The sequence below is a fragment of the Streptopelia decaocto genome (genome assembly GCF_964273445.1).
Source record: "Streptopelia decaocto genome assembly, chromosome: 5".
NCBI classification, from domain to species: Eukaryota; Metazoa; Chordata; class Aves; order Columbiformes; family Columbidae; genus Streptopelia; species Streptopelia decaocto.
The window spans coordinates 27,202,325-27,218,884 of record NC_138659.1 but is presented as its reverse complement, the minus strand read 5'-3'; the positions used below and the strand labels follow the sequence as shown (position 1 = coordinate 27,218,884).

General features: G+C 42.1%; 1 protein-coding gene across 2 annotated transcripts; it reads left to right on the top strand.

Annotated features, from left to right (window-relative positions):
- Positions 1-577: 577 nt before the first annotated feature.
- Positions 578-11,625, top strand: SAMD13 (sterile alpha motif domain containing 13). 2 transcript variants are annotated; one of them, XM_082053628.1, is made up of 4 exons: positions 578-879; positions 2,628-2,712; positions 6,747-6,858; positions 10,376-11,625. In XM_082053628.1, the coding sequence occupies exons 2-4, from the start codon at positions 2,660-2,662 to the stop codon at positions 10,517-10,519; spliced, it is 309 nt and encodes a 102-aa protein (XP_081909754.1). In that variant the 5' UTR covers positions 578-879; positions 2,628-2,659; the 3' UTR covers positions 10,520-11,625. The 2 variants fall into 2 exon arrangements, with proteins under 2 accessions (XP_081909754.1, XP_081909755.1); XM_082053629.1 differs by lacking the exon at positions 578-879 and adding an exon at positions 1,099-1,234.
- The last annotated feature ends 4,935 nt before the right edge of the window (positions 11,626-16,560 follow it).

Here is a 16,560-nt window from a genome sequence, read left to right as displayed (position 1 = left end):
CCAGGTGGCTTGTAACATTCCCCTTGCCTTGCAGAGAACAGCAAAGGTGTAATTTGAGTGGTTTGACTCAGAAGGGAATTCTGCAAGTAAAACATTCCACTAATTTGTACTAAGCCAGGTTGTTAAGGATGCTCAGAAGGTCACCACGGCTGAGCTGTGGCTGGGATGCAGCCCTGGTGCTGAGTTCTGCAAAGCCCATGTGTAGGGAGGCACAGGGTGTGTTGGTTGGTATTGTTTGCTTAATTTCCCTGACATTGGCAGTGTGTCATCCGTGTAACACTTCTATGCCATTAGAAAACATCCCGAATCATGGGAAATTTGGAAGAAGAAATTAGAAATTACTGTAATATAGAAGAAAGGTGCGGTTGCTGTAGAAATTTGCCAACATTTCTATTAATCTCTGTGGATGAGTTTGGTGCTCACACGAGTAAGAGATGTGGTTGTCCCTGGGAACTCCTGTCTCCATGTCCTGTCTTCACCCACTCCTGGGGTGGCACGGTTGTGCTGTCCTTAGTGGCTCCTCCTTCCCATCACCCTGAGCCTGCGATGCTCCAGTTCCAGAGACAAGTGTCTACTATTCACCTGCAAGTTGACGAACTCATTCTAGAAATGAGTTTCAAGTAGCTTTGTCAATTTCCCTGACACCTGGCCGTTCCTATTTCTCACCGCATGTCAGTTTCATGGGATCAGCTTCTGTACCCTTCCGAAAATGTCCGCGGATTTTTTGCCTTTCCCCCCGCTCTCGCCGTTACTACGTGCACCCCACTTGGTAGGAGGAGTAGAAATGTTTACAAGGAGGTCCCAAGAAGCTCAGCTCACGAATCCTGCACTGGGTGCTCCCCTCCGGCCCGGGTGCCGCGGGCGGGTTTGCCGCCGCAGGTAAGCGCTGCCGGAGGGAAGGCGCTCTCCGGAGGTGCCGGTCCCTGCTCCCCCCTCCCGCCCCCAGCCCGACGAGCCTCCCCAGCTCCCTCCCGAGCCTCCGCGGCGCGGACGCTTGTGGAGGAGAGCGGGGCGGCGCAGCGCTGCGCCTTTAAAACGGCCGCCATGACGCGGGCGGCGGTTGGCGGGGCCGTGTGTGGCGGCGGCGTCAGGCGGGCCGGGAGCCAGGCGGGGCTGCTCCCGGTGTCAAACTGAGCCGCCGCAGAGCGCCCCGCTGCCGGCGGGGGGGGCGGGAGCCGGGGGCTCCGCCGCTCCGGAGCAGCCTGTAGCAATGCTTTGGTTTAGTTGCTCGTAGGTAGGTTTTTCTGTCTTACTTCCCCCCACCCTCCGCCAGCCCAAAAATGACAATGTGGTGCAGTGCTGCCTGGCGAACGGGTTCGGAGATGCTTGTGAGATGGTGCACGCGTGTCACACAGTCCCGGCGGAGCCGCCCCCTCGCCCGCCGCGGGGTGAGGGCAGCCCCGGAGCCTCCTGCCGGCCGGGCGGCTCCGCGGGAGGTGCCAGCCCCGAGCCCGGGGCGGCTGCCGGGTCCTGCGCGGCCGGGCGAGGGGACCCTCGGCAGTCGGGCTGCTGCGGGTGTCGTCGTGCAGTCACCTCAGGTGAACCGAGAAGTGATTCGAGGGAATGCGTTGAGTTATTGGGTCAGCGGTGAAGGAAGAAGCATCTTTTTGATTACTTTGTCACTGCTTTCTTGGTGCTTTACGTGCTGCTAGATATATAATAAAGGGTTGTTTGTTTTTTTTTTTTTTTTCCTTAACAGCATTATTAATTGCTATCCGCTGTTTTTGCAAAGTTTTATCTGAAGACTGTGATTTCCCTATTCTGTACTTCCCAGAGCTCTGTGACATTTCACTGGTATCCATTAATGCTACAGCAAGAACATCCTGAGTCCTTGGTCAGCTCTTTGGTGCTCTCTGAGATAGAAATGGCTTACTTGAGAACAGAAAGAAAAGCCTCGGGCCATGCCTGCATGTTTGGTGGAGTGGTGGAAAAAACTGTGTGGTCAAAGTATTCCAGCGTGCTGCGAGGAGGGAAACAGACTGGATTTTCTCCCGTGTCCTTTGTATGCTCCTTTCCTTTTCAGAGTTCAGTTTACCGTACCTATAGAAGAAGCTGTGCTAGTGCAGGAAGGATGGTCTTATGGATAAGATATTGATTTAGGCCTCAGGAGTTTGGTGCTCAGTCAGTAACTCTGCTGACCAGCTTTCTGCGTCAGATGGGTATAAGTCACTTTGTGCTCATCTGTATTTGTAAAGCAAGGCTATGGATTTCAAAACCTCACTAGGGCTAAGATCATATGTCATATGTTTGGATCCTCTGTATAGCAAGGTGACTGAAAGCATAGTAAGTCCATTTGATATCTAGCTGTATGTTGCAGGTTGATCTCTGTATGAATATGTAGCTTGATCAAAATTTTAGTAGTTTCGAAAAGGATCAGATGTAACAGTAACTTCCTTGATTTTCAGGCATGAAGTATTTCTTGTGTTTGAAGCGCAGGTCAGCTTTTCATAGTTTATTAGCTATTATCAGCTTTGCCAGCCTTCTGAGGAAAAGACTCTTTGACAGCACCTTTCCTCTCAGGTGGAAACACGGTTGTGTCCCTGTAGAATGCTTGTTTCTGTTACATTATGTTGCTTTTTACATACTACCAATAATTAAACACAGCTTTTTTCCCCCCTATTGATCAGTTGCTGAAGTAAAAGAAACCTCTATCCTCCCCATGCTAACTGTTGACATGGAAAACAAGGAAAATGGCTCTCTGGATGTCAAAAAGTAAGTGAATCCCTAGTGTTCAGTTTGTGTAAACAGCACGTTGATTTTGATTAATAGTTTTCCTTTGGTTTAACGTGGTTGGGAAGGGTGGGCACCTCCATCTTCGCTCATTTCAAACCTTTCTTGTTCTCAATTACATTTATTGTATTTCAGCTTTGAAACAGAAGAGTCTTGGGCATGCAATTGATTAAAAGTGATATGTGGGGACTTGTATAGCAATGGAGAGATGTAGAAGCTAGTAACTTGAGTTAGGGGTATATCTTTTTCCATTGATTTCTCCTCTCAACCAGAGACTAAAGCAAGTGGTAGCACTGTAACCAATACTCTACTTCTGCTCACCTGTTTGCTAGTGGCTTTTGCAGAACCGGTATCTGATGGGTAGAAGTGTCCCGTGTGTAAGTCACCTCTGCTTCTTTCAGAGACACATGTGCCCTTCTCTGCCAATTGCCCAGCCATCTAGAGCTGAGAAGCAGCAGCAGCATGTATCTTTGGTGTCAGTTCTCTTCTGGATCAGATATTTTAAGCTGTTTGCTGGAGAAACCCTAAACTGCTGGGTTCTTACTTCAGACCTAGGGTGGGAATAAGAGGGAGACATGGTATGCACTGCTGTACAATTTTCTTCAGTGTGGCAGAATGCAGGCTAAGGGACAGGAACTGTTTTGGGTGCATTTCTGTATCCTTAAACCTCAGCAATTCTTAAATTAGGACTAGCAATTCTGAATGAATTTATGAACTGAGTAGTGGAGTTTGGTGTGGAAAAACTGGGTCTTGCTGCTTTAGGGTTATAGAAGCCATTCTGAGATACATATATACATATGTAGATATATTAAAAACCAAAACACACAAAAAGATACTAGAGAGAATCCTTTGTCGTCTTAAACTGCAACACTTTTGCAAAGCTGCATCTCATTCTTTGCCTTTAGTTCTCTTTTCCATAAGCCTTCCAAAAAAACTTGGCAATGCTTATATTCCCAGGCACTACAGTAATATAAATAATAATAATGATGATGGTCCCTTCAGAGTACTGATAAAACACCTGATTATGGCACAGCATCAAAAGATCTGATGGTGGCCATTAACATCAGCATGCTGCCCCTTCACTTGAGACATTGGTCACAGCGCACCAACGTAAAATGCATTTCTCTATTCAGTGACTATGAATAGATTATAGCATGTATGTCCCTCAGAAGCCACCTTCTATTGTCAGACTTGCTTTCTACAGTGAGAGCTCCTCCGTAGTGGGAGGAGAAGGCAGGCAGTCAAAGCAAAGACAGTTTACATTTAATCATTTCCCCCCAAGGCTCAAGTGATAAAAGCTTAACTCCTCATTGTGAAGGCAGCTTTTTAAAACTGATGGGGTTTGTCATTAAAATGACCAGGACCTGTGGTTTCTGAATGAATGTATACAGTAAGTATGTGTGTGTATCTACAAAGGAAATATTTGCCACTTTCTTGAAGTGTTTATAAATAGATTGGATAAAGTGTTTGTTCACAGCTAGGTCCTTTCAGGCCTTGCTGCTTCTGCCACATGATGGCAATAAAGGCACAGGGACTGTGGTGAAAAGCAGACAAGCCTCATCTTTATTTATTAGTGGTGCATCTAGTATCTCATTACAAAGCCTAAAATGCCAGTCCTCTTAAGATTTTACAGCATCCAGGATGTGTGGCATAGACCATGGCTAAGCCATGGCTGTTATATATTGCCTTTTCTTATCTAAAGGATAGAATCAGGTGCAGCAGCAGGGCAAGGAGGAGCCTGTTAAAGTTTAGAAGCCAAATAAGCATCTGCGTGTGTATATGGGTTGAAATCCAGGCAGCCTCCAACAGTCTGCAACATGCCTGTGAGTCTTCTGCAGCTGTAGCTGTGGAAATTGGCTCCACTTGAGGTCCAGCATGATGCTATTCCTTGAGGCAGGAACTTGCAATTATTTCCTGTGATTATTTGATGACTAAGGTAGGGCCCCTGAAGTCATTGCAGTTGAGCCTGGGGTGGGGCTGGACCCAGCGGTAGTTCCCTAGTGGTAAAAGAGGAGCTACATGAAGAACTAAGGCACCTGGGCTGAAATACAAAATTGTGGGAAGGAGGGTTTGGAATTTAGTTTGAAATTTAAGTGTCTTTGGGAAGTAAGCAAAGTACAGTTAGGAGCCATCTTTACAGATTGAATATTTTGTTTGCTGTTTACGAAGAATTAAATTCAATATATTTTAGAAATTATTGCTGTTTAAAAAAAAACACTGAGTTGTTGGGGTTTTGTTTGTTTATTTTTAAATTTAAGTAGAAGATGAGTCACTAAAAGCAATTGTCTATGTCTTAGGTAAAATGCTGCTTTTACAAATATGTGTAGGTTTTGTGTAGTGCATTTCACATTTTACTTCCTGAGCCTCAGAATGTGCACATCACTAAAAATCTTAATTGTAAGGCATGCTTTGATTTAAAAAAAAAAAAAAAGCTGCATGCAGCTCTGATAAGGCCAGATAGTCTCATTTTCAATTTTGCTGAGTGTTGCCTTTCTACGTAATCACAATCAGTGAAGCGATTACTTGATGAGCGAAAGTAAGAAACTGTGGCCCTTTGCTCATTGCTCTGAGATATGTGTATATTCCATGTGATAAGTGAAAGAAACTGCTTTTGGATAGTCAAGTGCAGCAGTTGCAGTGTGAGTCTCTAGAGCCAGAATTTTGTTGTCACATTGGCGAGTACTTTCAAGGAGTTAGGGGAGAAGCAAAAACCATTGTACTCATGAGACCTTCTTCCCAGGGCTCAGCTAGGTGTAGCAACTGGGATGTTGTAGGAACAGTGATGGGAGGCACTGTATGTGATTCTGTTCACTTCTCTTCATGGCTGGTTGGAAAAATGGTGGGCCCTTGATTGACTCAGTTATTTTGCTGAAAGACATACAAGTCTAGGCAAGACAAAGGTGGTGACAGTTGGAAAAGAAAAAATTGAAGGACAGAACAAAAATGCTGTCAGCAGAGTATAATCTGTGTTTCTTTTCCAGCTGGTGCTGTTGAAAATCAAAGTCCTGCCTCTGAGCTTCAGGATCTGAAATGGACAGGATTCTGAAGTCTGCCATGATCTGCATGTTTTTGATATTTCTTCATTAGCATTCTAGTTAAGCATGCAGAACAGTGGAAAATGTCTGGCATGAACTTTGGGAGTTCTAGCTGGAGAAACATGTTAAAGAAGCTCTTTCTTTTGATGTCTTGCTCTTCATCCTCCTAAATTGCTATAGGAAAGGCAATCACGCTCACTGTGTGTCTTTTTACCAATAACCTGCAGATACACAGAGGTTACCTGAGATAGGGTGGTGGCAGGTTGAGGATGAGAAATGCAGGAGAAGAATAGTAATATGAATGAATATGATTGGTTGTTTTTGCTACTGTGGAAAGCAATTACCTGAGGTCAGTCACAGAAGGAATGAATTCTAATTGTGTTTAACAGATATTTTACCAGATTCATAGCTCTTTTAAAAGTCCATAGGTTTGTTCAAGGATTAGTCCAATTTTGAGACATTTTCTGTATTGAGCAATTAGTGCAGTCATTGGTGTCTCTTTTTTGTTTTGTTTTTGCAAGGTAAAGATGGTTTCCGGGAGTTTCTACCCACGTTACAAGGAAGCACAGTCTCATCGGGGGAAAGTATAATCCACGTACTGCAATTCTTTATAACTACTTGATAGCTGAAAACAAGCTGCAGTCTTGAAAGACAGGGATTTGGTACCTCAGTCACGGTAGTCTTTTTTCTCCAACTGCAAAAGCAGCACACTTGCAGGAAAAGATCCTGACTGATTACCTTTGGCTGATGTGAAGATTCATATGCTTTCTTCTTTTCTGAAAGGAGAGGTAACTCAGTTGTCCCAGCATCAGGTCTTTGAAATGGAAGAGAACAGGGGTGACTGTTCTGTATCGGGGCAGGGGGGAGGTGTGTCAAAGGACACCTTTCCTGAAGGAACAGATGTGCATGGAGTGTGCACAAAGAAGCAACGTGTGCTCTGCATACATTTAGTGATTACTTGTCTGGATTTACACTTTGCAGTTCAGTAGAGAATGGGAGACCTCCGGATCCTGCTGACTGGGCTGTTATCGATGTCGTGAATTATTTCAGAACAGCTGGATTTGAAGAACAAGCCAATGCTTTTCAAGAACAGGTAAATCTGCTAGGAAAAGCTTTTTGACTGCCATCAGTTTCTCACATTGCACATTTTTACCATGGACCTGGTTATATGCTGTTAAATGGGGGTGAAAATCCCACATTAATGGGAGATTTGAGTTTGTTATTGAGTGAAAATCCATGGGACTATGATTTTTGAGTAATAATATTGTTCTGCAAGGTGTAGATAATGGGTTGGAGTTTGTTTAAGACAGTCATCTGGAAGGTAAGGAATCTAAGCTAATTTTCTGGCTTGCATTCAGTCTCCCTGTACAACCCACTCAGTTTCACACTCTCATTATTTAAAATGTGAGTGGTAATTCCCTTCTTCCTTAGTGTACTGTGCAAATACACTCATGAGTATTTATAAAATCCAGGGCTCCTAAGAAGGAAATTGCTTTTGAAGACCTAGTGTGAAAAAGAGCCTGCTGTGTTGCATTGAACTTGGCAGTGCAAGTGAACAGGGAAAAGACAAGCTGGCAATAAAGGGGAAGAATCTTTGTAGGCACAGGAGCAGCACGGTTGTAGGACTTGGTCTGAGGAAGGGGCTGGGTCTTCATTTCTGGGCTTTGTGTAACTGCTGATGCTAATGGATGGCTGCTTTTGGTAGTCATATGACCCTTTGTAACCCACCCATCAGCACACTGGTGAGGTGCTGTAGTGGGGCAGGATAGGGCCATTGGCTTACAGAGCCTACAGTCCACCTGTTCCTTGGAGAGGGAACTTGTCCAGATTGTCAGTTCAGCACCTTCCTGGATATGTTTATAGGTTTCTGTGTGACGGCCAGGAAATTAGTTACCAACACTTGTATTTAGTATCAAAGTAGATGGTTTGACTTTACAAGACACTGAGCTAGTACAAGTTACCAGCAGCTTTGCAGGGAAACTTTACATCTGATGTGAAATAACATGAATTTTGGTCAGGTTAGTGTTGCTGACCTTCAGCACCTGGACAGTGAAATCCCATCTGGTTGTAACTGACGAGTACAACGAAGTATCACAACTTAGCTCTTTGTTTTTGGAGGTGAAAAACCTGGTGGTTGGGTAATTCTCTGGCAGGGTGCAGAAAGAGCTGCTACTAATTTTTCAGAAGTTGAAGATGAGTAAACAGGCAAAAAAGCCTATTTAAGTGTATCCATTCCTCAATACCAGCATCCATGTCTCCTCAACAGCCTTGGAGATGTGGCTTAAAAAAACACATGGGCAAAGTAGTTGCAGCCTCTGGGGTTTTTTCCTTATACTGACAGATACCTCTGACTTTCATCAAATATCTTAACTTCTCTGCACCTTAGTTGGCTTGTCAATAATACTGCAGTAATTACTACTGATCTTGCAGCAGCAAGGTGAGGCTAACTCATGAGTTTGGGCAAAGTAATTTGCAACAGCCTGATGGAAAGCAGCATAGAAGTGAGTGTAAAGCTTTTATTAGTATTCTGCAGTGAGGGCAAGTGGCTTCAGGAGGATAGCTGAAGTAAGCTGCTTTTTAGCAATGTTTTGGCAAGGCTCTGCTAGGATAGCCATGGGCAGAAACATGGCTGTGATTCTGCTGCCAACTTCCCTTTGTGCCAAAGCCTTGGAGAGGGAGGCTGACAGCTGCCTCCAACATACAGCCAGGAGATGTAGGATGGACACTCACAGCAGAAGCCATTGCCACTTCCTTCCCCCTCCAGTCCCGTGGCAGCAGGGGGAGCAGCAAGTGCCTGGCTCTCTGTTCCAGCTCAGCCAGCCCGTTCCCTGTCTGCCCCAGGAACAACCCTGTCCCTGACCTCTTACTGGGGTGGTGCTCTGTTTCCTCCACACTATTTACTAGCCACTAACTTTAACACTATGTACTTACAGGATTTGTTACTAGGATGTCCCAGGCATGGCAGTGCAGTCAGGTTCACTTTGAACCCTTAGCCATCCTCTGTCTGTAGAGTGACAAGCATGCAGCTAAAGCTCTGGCCATCTCAGTTTTTCTCTGCCATTTGTACTGCAGTTTACCTGGGCCCCAGAAATCTAAATTAATTTGATGTGCCACTGTGCCGAATATGTACTGGAAGGGGAATGAGGAATATAAATAGTAAAGTATTCCATTTCACCTACAACACTGGGAAACTGTTTTCAACTGAGCTGCTTCAGTAGGCGTAGCACAACAGTTTCCTTACAAAACATCCATAACCCAGAATGTAATAATGAGATCTACTGTTACATTCAACTTTCACACAACAGTAACTGAGCTCACATGTTCTTTTGATGAATCTGAATACATATGGGCTCACCCAAAGCAAGTGACTCAGAATTTTGAAGACCTGAATTTTTCTCACATCATTTGAAGGAAAATGAGAAAATGTTGTAAGGACTGCAGAATGTTTTATTAAAACTGTATTGTAAATGCTGATAAGAAGAGTTTTGTGTTAATAAACTTTATCAAATCATGAGAGAGATCAGTCTGGACAAATTCATTATGAACTCTAATATAAGTCTATCTCTTTTCACTTTGAGTTGTACTCAAGGACAGGATCTCTGACATTTCTAAGGCAACATTTAATATTTCTGAGGCAGATGCTGCAATGGGATAAATAGATGTGTGGTGTTTATAATATTTATAAAAATACAAAATTTTGGCAATGTATTGTTATGAACAACAACAATATATGCAAGCATTTGAACTGATTGTTGGCTATTGATAACAAATTCAACATTTACTAGTTGTGGTGTGTTGTTTTGTGTTTTTTTTTTTTTTTAATTAAAAGTAAAAAAACCCCATGCATCAGCAGAGTGAAGTCCAGTGCAGGCAAATGCCAAAGGCTACATCCTTCTTTGAGCTATGACAACCTTGGGAGGCCTGGCTCTGTTGTGAGACACCAGTCAATGCATTATTGCATTATTGTGTTGGTGTGGCCCCTGTTTCCTGAGTAGTGCAGTGTGAATGAACAAGGTGGGGTTGTAGAGACCTGAGCTGTTGTTTTCAGCCTCTTCCCCTGTAAGTGGAGGAAGGAAAGTTCCCTCAGAGTGTTGAGCTCCGCAGTTAGGCCCTTCTAAAATTTCTGATGGCAGGAGTCTATTTCTTTCCCCACAGGAAGCATGGGAAGGTTGGCCTTTTAAAGAAAGCACCTGCAGTCAGTAGCAGATGCTGACTAGTCCAAACTTGCATATTGCTATCAATGGTAATTCTTGTGAAATGCACTTCATAAGCCACCTTCTTAAGAGTATCCTTACCTTAATGGCTGATAATTAGGCAATCTGCACATGTACCTATTAATTTGAAACAGCTTTACAGGGACAGAATTTTTAAATAAGGCTCATTTGGGTTTTGTGCTTGACTAAACAGTACTTATGCCTTGGTCAACACAGGTGAGCACTTGAAAAGCAGGCAGCAGAATTTAGCAGCTACAAACATAGTTTCAGAAAAAACAAAAGCTACTATTTCTTTTCTCATTGATTCCCTGTAGTAGTCTTCCATTTGTTGCATGACTGTTCTCATCTATTAGATTTGTACATTTGTCTTTATCCACTCTTTAATTCTTCTTATAGGAAATTGATGGCAAATCATTACTGTTGATGACAAGAAATGATGTACTGACTGGACTTTCATTAAAACTGGGGCCTGCGCTGAAAATCTATGAATATCACATAAAACCTCTACAGACACAACATCTAAAGAATAACTCTTTGTAGCGAATTGTCTAATTGGGGTCATGTTGTGCCTCAAACAATAAATAAGCAATTTGGTTTCATGTGATGGAACTTTGTAAAGACAGAATATATCTATTAAGAATTTAAACCAAATTACAATATATATCCTATTGGATAGAGTTGGCAATATACAATATACTGAGTCTGAACTGAGAGAGGTGGTATGTATTTTTTACATAGTACATAATGGTTTTCTCTTTTAGGAATTGTCAATGAGCATGTTGATAGCTGCATCACTGTATCCAGAACAAAAGGGCCGTATGTCATTCTCATTTTTGAGCCAGACATCTTCTTTATTTAATGAATTAAAATACCAAAAATAGAAACCAAACCCAAACAAAGATTACATGCATCTTTGGGAGAGAAAAACCAATTGAAGTAGGTTTTGGTTTACCTTGAAGAACTACTAAAATTACTACTTATAATTTTAGGATGAGACTGACACTTGCCAACTCACCCTTTTTTGCAGAGGGTCCTATTTGACCTTATTAAGGTTTACTTGTGATATGCTGCAATGTTTAAAGCTGTACATACAACTAACATAACCCCTTCGATAGCAGAAGGCATTGCTGACAGGTGAAACTGGCTTGTGTATTTTTTGCTGTCCTTTAAATTTTCAGCTTGTTTTCACCTGTTTTTAATAGTAGTCCTGTGTAAAGCATAGTTGGTTTTAAAAAGTTTGTGTTGCTTTGCAAAACAAAATGCTTTCATTTTATTTCTTACTTTTAATTTATGACAACTTGTTTTCTAACATTATGCAGAAATTTGTAAAAAGAGTAAAATTCTGCACATTTTTAATATTGTCTGTCATTGGTGTTGTAATGGTTGATTTTTTTTTTTTAATGCTTTACTTAACAGTTTGAATACTTTGTTTTAAAAACTGAAAGAAGCTGTCTCATCACTATACATCTCTGTTAAAAGAGAGTCTTGTTTAATCTGTTTGTACCAGTTCCCTATTTGATAGGTCGCTTGCTATATTCCAATAAAGCATTGCTTATGTTTGGATTCAGTTTACTTTACAGATCTTTTACTTTCTCTATTTCTTTGTTGTGGTATATTTGAGCTCCTGTTTTTCTCCATTTTTCCATTAAAAAGCTACTAAAACTTGACTTAATATTCAATGTTCTTGTGATTACTTTTAACGTCACCTACCAAGATATTTAAAGATTTCATTATTTTTGCTTTTTCTTATCTAGTGTTATACACTGCTGAAGGAAATAATATGGAGGCCTGGTCACAGTTCACCAGTAACATCTGTGCTTCTCTTACCCCTTTCCAGAGCAGTTGGTGGTGCAGAAGCAGGGTGGTTTATCCCAATACGTAGTGCTATGTTACTGAAATATGAATTTAATATTCTCTTTTTCTATGTTTGCTGTGGGATTGACACATTTTGTAGATCTATGGATGACACAGAATTAAAAGTAAAACATATGTATTACATCAGGGAGTAAAAGTCTCCACTGTACAGTCATGAGAGCTCATTTTGTTGATGACTGAACACTGTGCTTTCTTTTAACATGTTTTAATGAGCAAATGAATTGCATTCAGAACCATCCAGATTGTATTCCCCTTTTGATCAGCACTGCTAACTGGTTCATACAAGCAGAGGCCCAACACAAACCTCACAGCAAGTGTGAAAGGGAGTTTGGAGGATACTCAGAACTGTAACAATTGATTTTTACTGCCCCTGATCTATATTGTAGTTTCCCACTGTTCTCTGAGCTTCCTAATGCTGCTGTTTTCTTTGTGCAGGTGACCATTCTGATTTTTGTCTGTTACATTCCCCTTGCTGTTTCTGGGAGAACAAAAAATCTTTTTAAAAGAGACTGGAGGGTTTGAAAGAGGAAGTCAAAGCCAGATTATTTTTAGCTACCATTCCTCTTGCAGAAAACACAGCTGCTGTTGAGACGAGGAAGCGACTGATGTGCAATACTGGATACCATTTCAATACTGCAGTTCTGAGTGTCGTAGAGCTGTGCAAGGATCCAGTTTATAACGTGCCCTTCATGTGTCCACAGCTAGGAGAGAGTCACTCTTCCTCAAAAGCCCTCCCTGTGCTTTGGGTGGTGGTGAAGCTGCCAGGTGTCCAGCTGCTCAGCTGATTCTGGGTGTGACAGTGATGATGGTCTGAGGCTGTGTTCCTTTTCATATGATAATTATTATAACAAGGTCTTTTTTCTTAGCCCCTATAATTAAGGAATTGTATGATTTACTGATGTTCATTTGTATCCTGCATGTGTTGAATACTTACTCCCAGAATAACACTAGTTGGTAGATGCTGTAAATTTGGGGAATACAGCTGTAACTTCAAACACCTGGAGAGCCCAAGGGGAGCACCATGAAGACTGTAAGTGGCCCTTGGTCTCCATGTGAGAGTTCCATTGATCTGAAGGCTGCTGATAAGTACTGGAAACCGCTGTTGTGTTTATATGCTGCACTCATGAGCATCTTTGTTAAAGGAACAGTCAGCAGTTGTAACTGCTGTATCATCACCTCATCTGCTGATAAGGCAACAACAAATATCTTGACATTGGCAAGCTTGCACTCATCTCAAGATGTTCTCTTCCCCTTTTCAGATGATTGCTGTAATTCAGCTGCCCCTCTAGAAACACTCTGCAGTACTTGCTATGTTGACAATGGCCCTGACTCTGTAGCAGCTAAATTGTACCAAAAAAGTGAGGAAAGGCTCATCATTTGCACTGATCTCTGATTCAAGAGTAACCTTGCTTTGTCTTGTGCTGGTGGATTGCAGTGGGAGGAAGGAAATAAGGCGTAAGGAACTTGTCACTGAGTTTGTTTCCCAGCTGGTGGCCAAACTATAGGGGAAAGTGTGGAAGCAGGTGTGTACCTGGGTGTAGCAACCCTCTTTTGCAAGGATACTCCTACTCCCTCCTCTTTTCTGTATAAATAACCACATGCCAGTTTGCCTGGGCTTCTCCACCTGGAAATATGTGTAATCTAGAAGATTTAGAACATTGCAGGAGTATAAGGGCATTAAGACTTGAGATCTTTTCCAGACAGATGTAGATGTTAATGTGGGAATTGACACCTAATGCTGCTATTGAGAGGCAGCAAAGCCCCCTCAGTGCTCAGGCACTCTGGTTTCTGCTGTTATGTTTCCCTCTGCGCCAAAGGTTTATCTCCCCCTTCTTTTTCTAGTTTTGAATCTCTCCAATATTGTTTGGTTTGGGTTTTCAGCTCTAAAGTAGCCAGACAGGAAAGATACTTGTCCTCACTGATTTTATTTTCTGTTCTCTCCCTTCTTTGATTTGTCTGATATTTTTTATTATTGTTATATTTCTCTGTCCCTGCCCTCTGATTCCCCCTGCCCCCATCTTCCTTGCTTATCTTCTACTATCTCTTGCCTCTGCTACTTTATGTTCCTGTTCCAGGCTGCCCGCCCTGTGCACCCCCATCTGTCAGGACCTGGGCAGGACAGGGAAGCATTTACTTGTGGCAATACCTGACCTGCTATGGTCAGCTGGTGGACTGCACGCTTGCCTTTGCTTGTCCCCAGGGCTGTGAAGGGCTCCTCCAGCTCTCTCTGGCAGGCAGCAATGGGGCGGGTGCCCCTTTCCCGGTTCTCTCCACCACTCGTGTTTTGGGAGCCTGGCAGAGATGAGCTGCTGTGCTGGAGTGCAGGGTGCGCTGGATCCTGAAGGGAACACGGCAGGTTTCAACTCCATGCAGCTAAGAGTTTGCAAGTCTGTAGTGAAACTATGTGACAACTAATCCCACCTCATGTTGATTCTTATTTGGTTGCCATAGATCCAGTTGCACACCAGCTGATATAGTGTCATTTAGACGTATATTTATATATATATGTATACATGTATGAGACCAGGTGTGTGTACATGCACTCAGGTACGTGTGTGTCTTTTATTTCTCAGCATCTTATGAATGTTAAGGTTCGATCTCAGAATCACAAACCAGTTTATATCTTAATTACAGCTGAGATGTGAGTTAATATTTTTGATCCTATAACTGAAGACATTTCATAGGTTTCCTTTCTAGATACAGCTGTGTGTTTTCCAGAAAGAAAATGGTTGGCTGTTTTATGTATGCAAAGAGTGGAATTCTAACTTCAAAAGTACTTATATTGAGATTTCTAGCCAGAAAGGGGTTTTTTTGGTCACTTTAAGTCAGTTCAGTTCAACTTAAAATCAGGGTTCTGTACTCCTGGTAAAAGCAAGATTATTAAAAATAAAAAAAGGACAACTTTAAAGAGGGAAAAAAAAGTGGCTGTAATAGTTAATAAAAACTGACAGGTTTAAATGTATATTGGAAAATGTGTAGCCTGAATATATATAGAATAACACAGCCAGTGAAGACAAATAACTTGTACTGACCCTGAAGGTGACATTTCGCCTCTGGTTTAGATATTGGCTAATGAGTTTAGCTAGTGCCTTTTATCTGTGTGACATCAGCTGTATGTGGAGCATGATCAGCAGCTGAGGAGGTTTGTGGTTGAACTGTCTTGGGCAGTTATCAGAACTGAACAGGATGCCAAAGGATCAGGCACTAAAATGATGGTAAGGTGTTTGTGCACCCGAAATACCCCATTTCTTGGTAGGAGGCCCCAGGTGCTATAAACTAGTGGGATATGGCCCAGTACTAGCAAGGTCCATGTTATCAGCAAGAAGATACATTTTACATGACAGTTTTACAATCTGCTAGCTTCTGCTTATTTTCATCAAGTGTGATTTCATCAGGAAAGCACCACAGCTTGCTGTGAGTAAAACACAGTAAGCAACTGGAATAGCTCCTCTGGACAGGAACTGAAAAAAATGTCACTCTCAATTAAAATAATGCAAGTCCATTGCAGAGATTGAATCCAATTAAGCCAGTGGGAGTTTGGTCAGGTTTCAGGCCCAAGTAAGTCTGGCTAAATCCCATTTTCAAGAACGATTTATGCCATTGTTATCTGAATCTAATCGCCATATGGAAAATTTGGGCTTCTTCCGATTGCCTGAGTACTTTCTTTAGAAGCAGCCTGCCCACGTCAGTGACTCAGGTCTGCAGTGCTGGATGGAGATGTGCTGAGATGCCTTTAAAGGCTTGCTGAATGTCTGCGTGTTTGTGGAGGTTTATAGGAACCACATTTCATGAGTGTACGCATGTGCTTGTTGCCACAAGAAAGTCTAAATAAACAACTGGTTGCTTCTTTTTTGTCCTTGTTCAGCCATGAAGGTTGGTCCACTGCTACCTTACAAGTGCACAAATGAAGTGCAAGCAGTAACAATGCAACAAATTTCTCATAAGATAGAAAGTGGGTTGTGAAGAACTACTTTGTTTTGAAAGAGCTAATTACTGAAACGTTCATTAAGATCCTTTTTCATATATTTTTAACTGTCATTTGGAAAAAAAGACTGATTGCTTTTTGAGGTAAAATTGGCTGAACTAGAACTTATTTATTTTCTTACAATGTTTGCATAAGTAGTAAATGGTTTCATTTCTTATTTGGCAAGCAGACAAATACTGGTTTATTTTTCAGTGTTGCTCTTTATTTGCCCTTAAAAGATACAGTAATAAATTACAAGCACCTAAACACCTAAAGATAGCAGAAATAGCAAGACGTAAGCCCACAAGCACAATACAACACAATCAAACAAGGTAAGAATGAATGTCCCCGGCAAAAGCTAAAAGCGTAAATAAATAAAAAGATAGGCATTGTTTGTCTGTCTAGCTTTCTCCCTGCCCCTTCCGAAAGTAATAGGGTTACTTAGGTTTACTCCTGCCTGCTCAGAAGTCACGATGACATCACATGAGACTAAAAAAACCTCTTTAATTAAACTTACAGAGATAGTCCAAAACCTCAAACACCTCAGTGATTAATATAGAAGTAATTATATAGCAACTGTATAGTCTGAGGAGTAGCAGCAGCAGCAGCTATGCAGTCAGAAGACTTCCAGAGAAATTAGTTAACAGCTGTAACTATTCACACTGCAAAGGAAATAGAATAGAAACTTATTTTTTTTCCCCTCCATTTCCTTCACAAAGAAATCAGTGTCTGACTGATTCCC

Bases quoted from the DNA above. Each gene is read 5' to 3' on its own strand.
- SAMD13 (XM_082053628.1), top strand. From the start codon at position 2,660: ATGCTAACTGTTGACATGGAAAACAAGGAAAATGGCTCTCTGGATGTC. The intron at 2,713-6,746 runs GTAAGTGAATCC...TACACTTTGCAG, and splicing joins GGCTCTCTGGATGTCAAAAA to TTCAGTAGAGAATGGGAGAC. The intron at 6,859-10,375 runs GTAAATCTGCTA...TTCTTCTTATAG, and splicing joins CCAATGCTTTTCAAGAACAG to GAAATTGATGGCAAATCATT.